Genomic DNA, 10,545 nt, shown 5'->3' with positions numbered 1-10,545 from the left:
AAAAATTGACTTTATTAAATTTCGTCCATAACACAATTAGAAAAATCACCTTACACCTTTCTAGCGTCATCCACGTTTTTATAGAACAGTTTTGTCATTTATTCAATTTCATCCGCAACATAATCAGATAAATCTCCTCCAACTAATTTTTTCACATTTTTGTTCCTAGGTTTTATATTTTTCATATACCTACATAATATACTATATATATTTTTTCATATATCATAATTTGTTGATCAAAAACTACATAATATACTATATAGTCTTCCTATACCAAAAATATGAACTACGTAATATACTACATATTTTTCATATACTCTAACAAATTTTGTATAAACCATAAACTACTGCTTACCGAAAAAAATTGAAAGAGATGAATGAAATAAGAAATGATGGACAGGGAGAGATCGAAAGAGAGAATAATTTTTGAACAAAATGAACAAAAGGAAAATAATTAATGGATAATTTTGATTCCAGTATTACTATAGTACGATTATTCACATACCATATTTATATAGAGTAACTAATAAATGAAAATCTTAATAACATATTATGGTCCACTTTCCTTATTTTATTTTTATACTTTTTTAATATATTATTAATAATAAAGATGGTTAGTTGAATCTTTTGGACTATAAATTATGTGTAAAATTGAAGAACATTTATGAAAATTTTTGGTAACATTAGATTTAACTAAGACACTCCTATTTAGGCTATAGTAGTTAAAACTTCATAAGTGGATGCGTTAAATTTTGTTTTGAAAAAAAAAGGTACATTTTTAGTCCTTAAGTTTTGAAGAGCACGTATGTTAGGCCCCTAAATTTAAAAAATGAACCTATCCCCAAATTTATATATATATATATATATATATATATATATATATATATATAAACAACTCATTTGTAGAGGAGAGCATGATGGACCGAAAAACCGAAATCGAATGAATCGAGGTCGGGTAGTCGGAATAGTACAATCGATGATCTAATTTTGGTTCTAGAAACTCAAAAACCTAGTTGTTGTCGGTCGGTTTGGGGGATATGGTCAATCCGTTAGTTTGAACCGACTCATGTATTTTTTTAATATAAATAATATATAATATAATTATAAGTTTAGGTTTAAAAAGATAAATAAAAAAACAATGCAATTCTTAATTTTTAAAATCGTCTATTAAAGAAATTTTTCTCCGACCATAAACCACAATCCATAATATTTGTAAAAGGAAATTCAAAGTTCAAACGAAAAAATAAACTGAATATATATATATATATATATTTCACATCTCAACAAACAAAGGGAAAAAGGAAAAAGAAAATGAGGAAAAGAAAGTAAGAAACATAGAAATAAATAAGAAAGAAGAAAAAAAAAAGCAACCAAAATGAACGACCGACTGAGTGTCGAACCAGTCAGTTTTGTTGGAAACAGCGGTCGAAGTCGATTTTATAATTTATGTGCCAACTTGTGGTTTGGTTGAAAAATCGACCTCGACGGTCCAATGCTCACCCCTACTCATTTGATCCCAAAACTTTTAAGAAATACATGTTTTGTTAATGAATTTTTAAAAATAGATTTAAAAGTCCCCGAAGTAATTTTATACTTTTGTTTTAAATAAAATTAAATCATTGCAAATGACTACAATATTTTCTAAAAGCTATATATTATCTAAAGCTATTTTTTTTCAATTTTAAATACAAGTTAATTATTGTTAAAAAAAAATTAAATAAACAAATAAAGTGCCGAAGATCTTTTAAATTTATTATAAAAAAATCAAATACTAAAAAACCAAATAAGTCTATTCTTATAAACTTAGGAAATATTAATTGTTTTTAATATTTTATTCTTCCCTTATCTGAAGTTTTTTCTTCTTCTTCTTTCTTTTTCTCATTAGTAATGTATCTCTTCTTTATCTACTTCCTTCTTTTTTTCTTCTAACATTTTCTTTTGATTTATTTCTAATTATTTTTATTTTCAACCCAATTTTATTTTGTATATTTTAAAAATACTAATTTAAAATCAATGTACGATAAAAAAAAAAACATTTCTCTAATTGTTTTAATGTAATTTTGCTTTTTTTCTAATCCATCTATTTTCCAACTCCAAAAAAAAAAAAAAAACAATGGATAAATACTACGCTCGAGCTGAAAAAGATGGACCAAAAATGCAAAAACTCACATTTTCTATAAAACATTAATTCAAAATTTTTAGTATTTTCAAAATATAAATAAAATTGGTGGAGAATAAAACAAAAATATAAAGAAAGTGTTAAAAGAAAAAGAAAAAAAAAAAAGAAATACATCACTAACAAGAAAAAGAAGAAAAACATTTCACGACAACATTAGGAAAACAAAACATTAAAACAAACGAACGCTCCAATAAATCCAAAAAAAAAAATCCTCTTTCCCTAATATTTCTCAAAGCTAAACCCGTTCCAATCGTCCCATTGACCCCTGGACAGGGATGGATCTATTTTGGATGAATTTGTCTACATTAGTCCTTGACTTTACGAGCCATCAAAAAACCTGCGGACCCAACCCAACCCAACCATACCTTTTGGTCCTCTTCCATCCCACGTGCGATAAAAGAAAAAAAACTCACACCTTTTTTGCTTTTGATTATGCCTTCCACGTCACGTCCGTGTCATCCTCTCCGGCCCAGATAGACCCGAACGGAAGCAAGCCGGGGCGGGGGGGGGGACACCCGAATCCCGCTGTCTTTCCCCCTAAATCCACTCTCCATTTTCCATCTCACTCTCCCCTTCCCTTCATGGCTAACCACAATGAAAATTCCACTCTCACCAAACCCGACTCCCCCCCTCTCCTCAAACGATCCAAGACCATCGCCCTCGATACTCCCCCGCCGCCCCACCACTTCCCCGGCCCACTCTTCCCCGCCGTCCGCCGTCTCTCTTCTCCTCCTCCTCTCTCTGCTTCTGCTTTCCGTCAATCCAATAACACTGATCTCCGCCTCTCCCTCGATAATAATAATAATGATTCCGCTTCTCCCCCCCACGGTGCTCAGTTCTTCAATCGGGATTATATTTTCCCCTCTTGTCTCGGTCCTTATGCGTCTAATCCTAGACTCTCTCTTAAAACCCCCAAGCTTGCTAACCAGGACGTCTCCACCATTACCACGTCATCGAATCGTCGGATTGGTTCGAGTAGGGTAAGGGGTGTGGCCGCCGAACAGTCGCCTCCGGTGGCAACTCCGTTAAAGGTGGAGGAATCGAAGAAGGAGGGGAAGGTGGTGAAGGTGATTGGTAAACCTGATTTGGATTCTCAGTCCAGCAGTGTGAGGAGATCTTGGAAACCTTCGCGTTCTTTAATGCAATATTTGGTTGGTGATTCTATTACGTTCTTCTCGTGTTTTGAATTTCTTTTTCTTTTTCTTTTCCTCTTGCTAGCTTTGCTGCTTTTATCTTCATTCAGCTTTCTTGAAACCGGAGACATTGGAAGTGTAAATCTAAATCTTCATTTTCACACTTTCCGAAAATAAATCTCGCTGACATCATATTATTTATTACCGCCATGAAATTTATTTTCGTCGTGGATTGCCACAAAAATTCATAAAAACATAGGCAAAAATAACTAATGTATCCTAAAAATTATAAAATGTTTACGTCAAATTTCAATTTTTTCTTTTGAATTTTTTGTTTTTATAATTGTTCCAAAGTATCCATAGTCTACATTTTAAACCTTGATTACTGCCTCGTTTAAAAATTTTGTTCCGTTTTTATACCAACAAGATACACGGACGACACTGGCGGTTTTTTCTATACTTTTATCATTTTCATTACATTTTGCATCGTTTTTTTTTTTGCGTCAAATTTTGAGATTAACCGACTCAGGGAAAGAAATACACACACATATATCTATACGTATACACATGTATGTATGTACGTGTATTACCAGAATTGGAAATAAAGGGTGCTATTTGGCTTTGGAAATAAGTGCAATGTGTACATTTCTTGCGACTATGGCTAGTATGTATGTTTTAATATTTTTGTGCAAGTGTGTACGACGGAATGTATGAATATATTTTTTCAATCAGAAGATGAGTATAACATGCTACCTTGAATAGGCTCTGTTCTATAGTACAACCGCGTCTCTGAGTTCTAAAGTAATTGTCTAGTCCAACAACAAAACTTCATTGGACGTGTACACCCTCTTGATCAAGCACAGTGTCGTCTTATGGTAAAAAAAAAAGATACCCATGTGCTGGGGCACTTGAAAACTGCAGAAAAATAGCAATATAATTTTTTTAGAAAGGGAGGAAATCGTGCACGCTGAAGTTGACATCCTTAGGCAAGAAAGGTATATGAATGGAAAGACAGCAGTCCCGGTTTAAGTATGCGTCTACCTTATGATTTACCGGCTATGATTCTCTTTATACCTAACTTTTAAGAGTGAATCTCATTATATTACATCTGATTCTATTCAGAAGTTATTATTATTGTTTTTTTTTCATGTACATATGATATGGAAGCAGATAAATCAGTTTTCTTTTTCTAAAATTGGTATAAGAGCTAGAACACCTGTGAAAATTTACCTTTGGTTTTCTCTGTAATGATTGGTTTTGATTTTCAAGTTGCTTCAGCAGTTTATTTTAAAATTATTGATGTCATGGTTAAAATGATTTTTACAGCCCATTGTCGCTTGTATGTTCATGGGACTCTATGTAGTTTTCCTGCAAACGAAAGTTACGAAACTTGAGGTATATTTCGTACTCAATTGATGCTATATTTTCCCTTTCAATACATGTATTCAGTTTTTTTAAATCGTTATACATTTCTGCAGGAAGAGAAATTTCACCTTCGTCAAATATGTAGTACTGAAAACGTTATCAATGCAACTTGGGGAATTTCAGTACCAGGAGATAACAATTCGATATTTTATTTTTTTAATGCTGACAGTCGAACTATAGCTTTGTATACCGTAGTGTGCACACTTGTTATGCCGTTTATATTGTACAAGTATCTTGATTACCTTCCCCGAATTAAGAACTTTTCAGAAAGAACTCAAAATAGCAAGGATGAGGTTCCTTTGAACAAGAGAATTGCATATGTGGTCGATGTGTGTTTCTCCATCTATCCTTATGCAAAGTTGCTTGCACTTCTTTTTGCCACTGTATTTCTTATAGGATTTGGTGGGTTAGCATTATATGCTGTTAGTGATGGTAACTTTGTGGAAGCTCTCTGGCTTTCATGGACATTTGTGGCGGACTCAGGAAATCATGCTGACAGGGTTGGCATTGGACCCAGAATTGTTTCTGTCTCTATAAGTGCTGGGGGTATGTTGATTTTTGCAATGATGCTTGGGCTTGTTTCTGACGCTATTTCAGAGAAAGTTGACTCACTGCGAAAAGGAAAAAGTGAAGTCATTGAAAGAAACCACATTCTCATTCTTGGATGGAGTGATAAATTGGTAAGTTACTTGTGTGTACTAAGAGTCAATATCTGTGTCACTAGTAGACATTGATTTAATTAAATTTTTCATTTTGGTTTTTGTTCTCTATTCCACACATACTTTCTCTTTACAATTAGATGCAAGCAATTGATTTTTTATTTTCATTTGAAGTGTTAGATTATCAGATAGATTTTGGTTTTGTTAAGACAGAATTGGTATTAACCAACAAATGAAACTTTTTCTTTAAGAGAACAAATGCACACGTACTCATATCTAGCAATCATGGAGTGTTTCTCTTGTTTTAGGGTTCACTTTTGAAGCAATTAGCTATCGCAAATAAGAGTATTGGTGGAGGGGTAGTTGTTGTTCTTGCAGAAAGAGACAAGGAGGAAATGGAGATGGATATAGCAAAGCTAGAATTTGATTTCATGGGGACATCTGTCATTTGTAGGAGTGGCAGTCCTCTTATACTTGCCGACTTGAAGAAGGTAAATTCATTTCTGCTCGTAGGATTCAGATTTCTTTTGATAATCTTAAGAGAAATTTATATGGTATTCATTATAACTACTCAGGTCTCTGTGTCTAAGGCACGAGCTATCATTGTATTGGCAACTGATGAGAATGCAGATCAGGTTTTGTATTACTAACATTGTATGACTATGATGCTTGCTTCATCTTTTGCTAATCAGTAGATAAATCACCAGTATCCCTCTTTCCAGAGTGATGCACGTGCTTTGAGGGTTGTGCTCAGCCTCACTGGAGTGAAGGAAGGTTTGAGGGGCCATGTAGTTGTCGAGATGAGCGACCTCGACAATGAACCTCTCGTAAAGCTTGTTGGAGGTGAAGTTATTGAAACAGTTGTTGCTCATGATGTAATTGGACGCTTAATGATACAATGTGCTCTGCAACCGGGACTTGCTCAGGTTATACAAGATGCACTTCTTAAATATGTTATTTCATTGGTGCTTGTTTAGCCTATCCATCACTAAAAGATGTTGAAACATTGTGAAAATTTACCGGTTATATAACTTTTATCTTGTCTAAGTTACTATACCCCCGTGTTTCAAGTTGTTCCTTTCTCATCGGAGTTTTCTGCTGATTTGCATCCTCCGACAACCCCTCCCTCAATTAGATCATAATTGCAAATTAAAGTGGAAAAATGAGGTAATAAAGGCTGGTCTGTTCACTGTTGATGGAAAGAAATACAGAGGATGACTCTCTCTTGCTTCACCTAATATTTTCCCACATCTCTCTGACCCCCAAACTCGCTTATATTCATAACCACCAGTACCCTAATAAACTCCAAATATTACAAACTAGCCCCTAGTAGTCAATCTCATGCCATCTTAATTTTATATAACCTATTACCGTGGGTTCTATTATTTTATTGTCTCTCACTCTCTGCTAATATTTAATAATTTTCATGTTGATTCACACACTTTCAGCTTCTGTAAGCCTTAATTAAATTAATAGGTGTTTTTATATTCTCTTCTTATTTACTTGGCCAGATATGGGAAGATATCTTGGGGTTTGAGAATTCAGAGTTCTACATCAAAAGATGGCCTCAGTTAGATGGGCAACGATTTGGAGATGTACTGATTTCATTTCCTGATGCTATTCCTTGTGGAGTTAAAGTTGCTGCAGATAGTGGAAAGATAATCTTAAATCCAGATGATAACTACATTTTAAAGGAGGGGGATGAAGTCCTTGTTATAGCTGAGGATGATGACACCTACGCTCCTGGTCCCATTCCTGAGGTTATCCTAACTTCAAGTCACTAATGCTGTACCTCCCCTTTTTGATTGTCAATAAGATAGCATGCAGAGTTGACAATTATAGAGTTTATATTGATGGGACGTTGACTTTCCCAATTCTTCCATTAGTCCTCCATAATTCATAGAAGCATTAACGGGAATGCTACTAATCCTTTTGGAGAGTAGTACCATTATTCCTCTTTAACTAGACTCCCAAAAGTTACTAGTGCATTACTTCTTAGTCTAGGTAAACAAAAGGTGCCAAAGGAATTATGATAATAATTATTCAACAAATGGCTGAATTAATCTCATATTCTCATTGCAAGTTGGAAATATACAATCTCTACTTGTGTTTTAAACATATGGTAGTCTTTAGGAGTTCATATTTTTATCCTCATAGTTCACAAGGGCCATGTCTGATAATTACTTGCTATAAGTGGTGATAAATCTTTTGACATTTATTTATTTTTAATTTTAGAATATTACATCACATGTGGGTGGGGGTAGCAATTCAAACATACAACCTCATAGAAGAAGTAAATGTCTTAGTTGCCAAGCTATTCTCAGGTTAGCGAAATAAATCTTTAAACTTGAATACATTAACTCTGAGCATTCTAGAATTAGAAAAGACATGATACTGCTCCAGCTTGAACCTAATAGAAATATAAATCAATGCCTTCATCTTAACTAGTTGAATAATTTGTGTCGTGGTTGTCATCTTAGGTTTCACGCTAAAATTTTTGGCACTTTTTCCTCAGGTACGCAGGGGATTTTTCCAAAAGATTATCGACCCTCCAAAATATCCTGAAAAGATACTGTTTTGTGGTTGGCGCCGTGATATAGATGATATGATTATGGTATATTGCTTATAATATTTCATTTCTGATTCGGTATTCTGAAGAATAGGCGTGTTTAACTGTGAGTCTATGATAAAATAATTACTTACTGAAGTCTCACAGTATGAAATATGTTTTTCCCATCTCAGGTTCTAGAGGCAATCCTTGCTCCTCGTTCAGAGTTGTGGATGTTTAATGAAGTTCCTGAAACAGAGAGAGAGAAAAAGCTTATTGATGGTGGACTTGATATTTCTAGTCTAGTTAACATTAAACTTGTCCATCGCCAGGGTAATGCTGTCATTAGAAGACATTTAGAGTCGCTTCCACTGGAAACTTTTGATTCTGTAAGTCCTCTTACCATGTTCATTCACGGTTTTATCTTTAAATCTCTGATCCCATTAGACCATTTCAAAGTTAGAAGTCTGTTTGACTTTAACGTGTGATTCTAACACCATAAGGAACAGATACTAATTCTCGCAGATGAATCCTTAGAGGACTCCGTTGTGCATTCAGATTCACGTTCTCTTGCCACTCTTCTTCTTATTAGAGATATACAGGTAACTTTATCACCGTTCCTGGACTTTGTGCCTCAAGCCATTATGAAATAACAAAATAGTTAATATTGATATATGAATTGGTGTCTATTAAGTTGAATCGGAAATGTCTATTGAAATGCTGGGATATTAAGGTAAAAGGCTGTCAACCTTGTCATATTGCAGTCAAAGAGGCTTCCGAACAAAGATATGAAGTTAACTTCAACATCTTTGCGGCTTGCTGGGTTTTCTCATCACTCATGGATTCGAGAAATGCAGCAAGCATCAGACAGATCGATAATAATTAGTGAAATCCTGGATTCTAGGACCAGAAATCTGGTATCAGTTTCTAGAATCAGTGATTATGTGTTGTCCAATGAATTGGTAAGTATGGCACTAGCTATGGTGGCGGAAGACCAGCAGATTAATCGTGTCCTTGAGGAACTATTTGCAGAAGAGGTATTTCTTTTCTTTCTATCTAATCTAATGCAAGGGCTTATTTAAAGAAAGGTTAAATAATTATATCTAAGATAAAGTTAAAATTTAGTCTCTAATTAGAATTTAGTCTTCATACTTTGACAAAACCTCGTAAATAGCCGCTTTAAGATGATTTTATCATTCTAATTATTAACCATAGGAATTACATTCTAACTCTATCCAAACCATAGAGACTGAATTTACACTTCAAGCCTTAAAGAAAAGAACAAAAACTTGTACCTTTCACACCTTTGTTGTTTTCTTTTCTTGTGATTTTAAATGAAGATGTATGTGTGATTGCAGGGCAATGAAATGTGTATTAGACCAGCGGAATTTTATTTAGTTGATCAGGAAGAGCTCTGTTTTTACGACATAATGATTAGGGGGCGACAGAGGCGAGAAATAGTGATAGGCTATAAGCTTGCAACATCCGAGCATGCAATAATCAATCCACCACAGAAATCTGAGCAGCGGAAATGGTCTCTCGACGACGTTTTTGTTGCAATATCGTCAGGTTGAGGAAATGTAGAGACACAAGACAACAACAAACAAAGGATGTGACAGGTACAAGGTTGTATGATTATTTTTGCAAAATCCCTCGATGTGCTATCCATGATAATGATAGGAATGGGCGGGGGGTTATTATCTCATAACGTACTCATCGAGAATAGAGATGATTTTGTGAAGCTATCTATGATTCATAGGCTCGATGACATAATTTTTGTTTATTGGCGGAAGGGATTTTGAAGATGATTTTTTTGGGGGAAGAAGGGCAGAGGATGCTTTCGTGTAGTATTATTAGATCAGTGTACAGAAAAATGAAAAACTTTAGATGTCAGCCATCAAAGAATGTGTATAATTTTGATTGATATTGTAAAATCGATGGAGCTCTCTTTTGCATTGGGGAGGGGATTAGGAAACATACACATTGTTACATGGTCATAATGAAGCAGGGTATTATGTTATGCCAATAAATCATATCATGCTGCTCCTTCCTTGAGGTTTTACTTTTGTTGTTATTATTTGGTAGAGTGTCATGTTCTCCTAAAATTGACTTTGGTGTCAGTTTGGTTTCTAGAGTTTTAAAATGAAATATCTGGTAAATCCTTCTTCTAAATGGTCTTGAGCTAATTTGACCGTTGGTAGGCTAATATAGCGATGGAGGTAAGAGAAAGACAACAAAAGGAAAAGAAACAGAAAAGGAGGAAAAAGTTCACCTAATAGAAGAAAAGTAATAATAAATTGGTAAAATTGTCTGCACTATTTCAAATTGGATAATTATAATGAGCAGCAATTTTTTAGAATGATTATCAAATGTATAGTAATATTTTTGAAAAATTGCAATTATAGCAAAATCAATTAGTGATAATTGATAGACTCTTATGGTTTATCAACGATATACCAACATTTGTTACATTCCTATCATTGAAAGATTTTGTTATATTTACAATTTTTTAAAATGTTACTATGTACTTAATTATTTTAAATATAATTGTTATATTTGTAACTATCTTTTGAAAATTGGTCAACCCAAATGGTCTACATT

General features: G+C 34.0%; 1 protein-coding gene across 3 annotated transcripts; it reads left to right on the top strand.

Moving 5' to 3' along the window:
• Positions 1–2,288: 2,288 nt before the first annotated feature.
• On the top strand, positions 2,289–10,006 carry LOC103488843 (probable ion channel SYM8). 3 transcript variants are annotated; one of them, XM_008447754.3, is made up of 12 exons: positions 2,289–3,330; positions 4,639–4,707; positions 4,791–5,417; positions 5,705–5,887; positions 5,972–6,031; positions 6,119–6,322; positions 6,908–7,156; positions 7,912–8,010; positions 8,139–8,333; positions 8,454–8,546; positions 8,709–8,981; positions 9,303–10,006. In XM_008447754.3, exons 1-12 carry the CDS (start codon positions 2,455–2,457, stop codon positions 9,516–9,518), a joined length of 3,144 nt encoding a protein of 1,047 aa, XP_008445976.2. In that variant the 5' UTR covers positions 2,289–2,454; the 3' UTR covers positions 9,519–10,006. The 3 variants fall into 3 exon arrangements, 2 of the variants coding, with proteins under 2 accessions (XP_008445976.2, XP_016900212.2); XM_017044723.2 differs by lacking the exon at positions 2,289–3,330 and adding an exon at positions 4,288–4,307; XR_007824438.1 differs by lacking the exon at positions 9,303–10,006 and having other exon boundaries at positions 8,470–8,546; positions 8,709–8,855.
• The last annotated feature ends 539 nt before the right edge of the window (positions 10,007–10,545 follow it).

The sequence above is a fragment of the Cucumis melo genome, chromosome 10 (genome assembly GCF_025177605.1).
Source record: "Cucumis melo cultivar AY chromosome 10, USDA_Cmelo_AY_1.0, whole genome shotgun sequence".
In the NCBI taxonomy this organism is placed as follows: domain Eukaryota; kingdom Viridiplantae; phylum Streptophyta; class Magnoliopsida; order Cucurbitales; family Cucurbitaceae; genus Cucumis; species Cucumis melo.
This window is presented reverse-complemented; position numbering and strand designations above follow the sequence as displayed.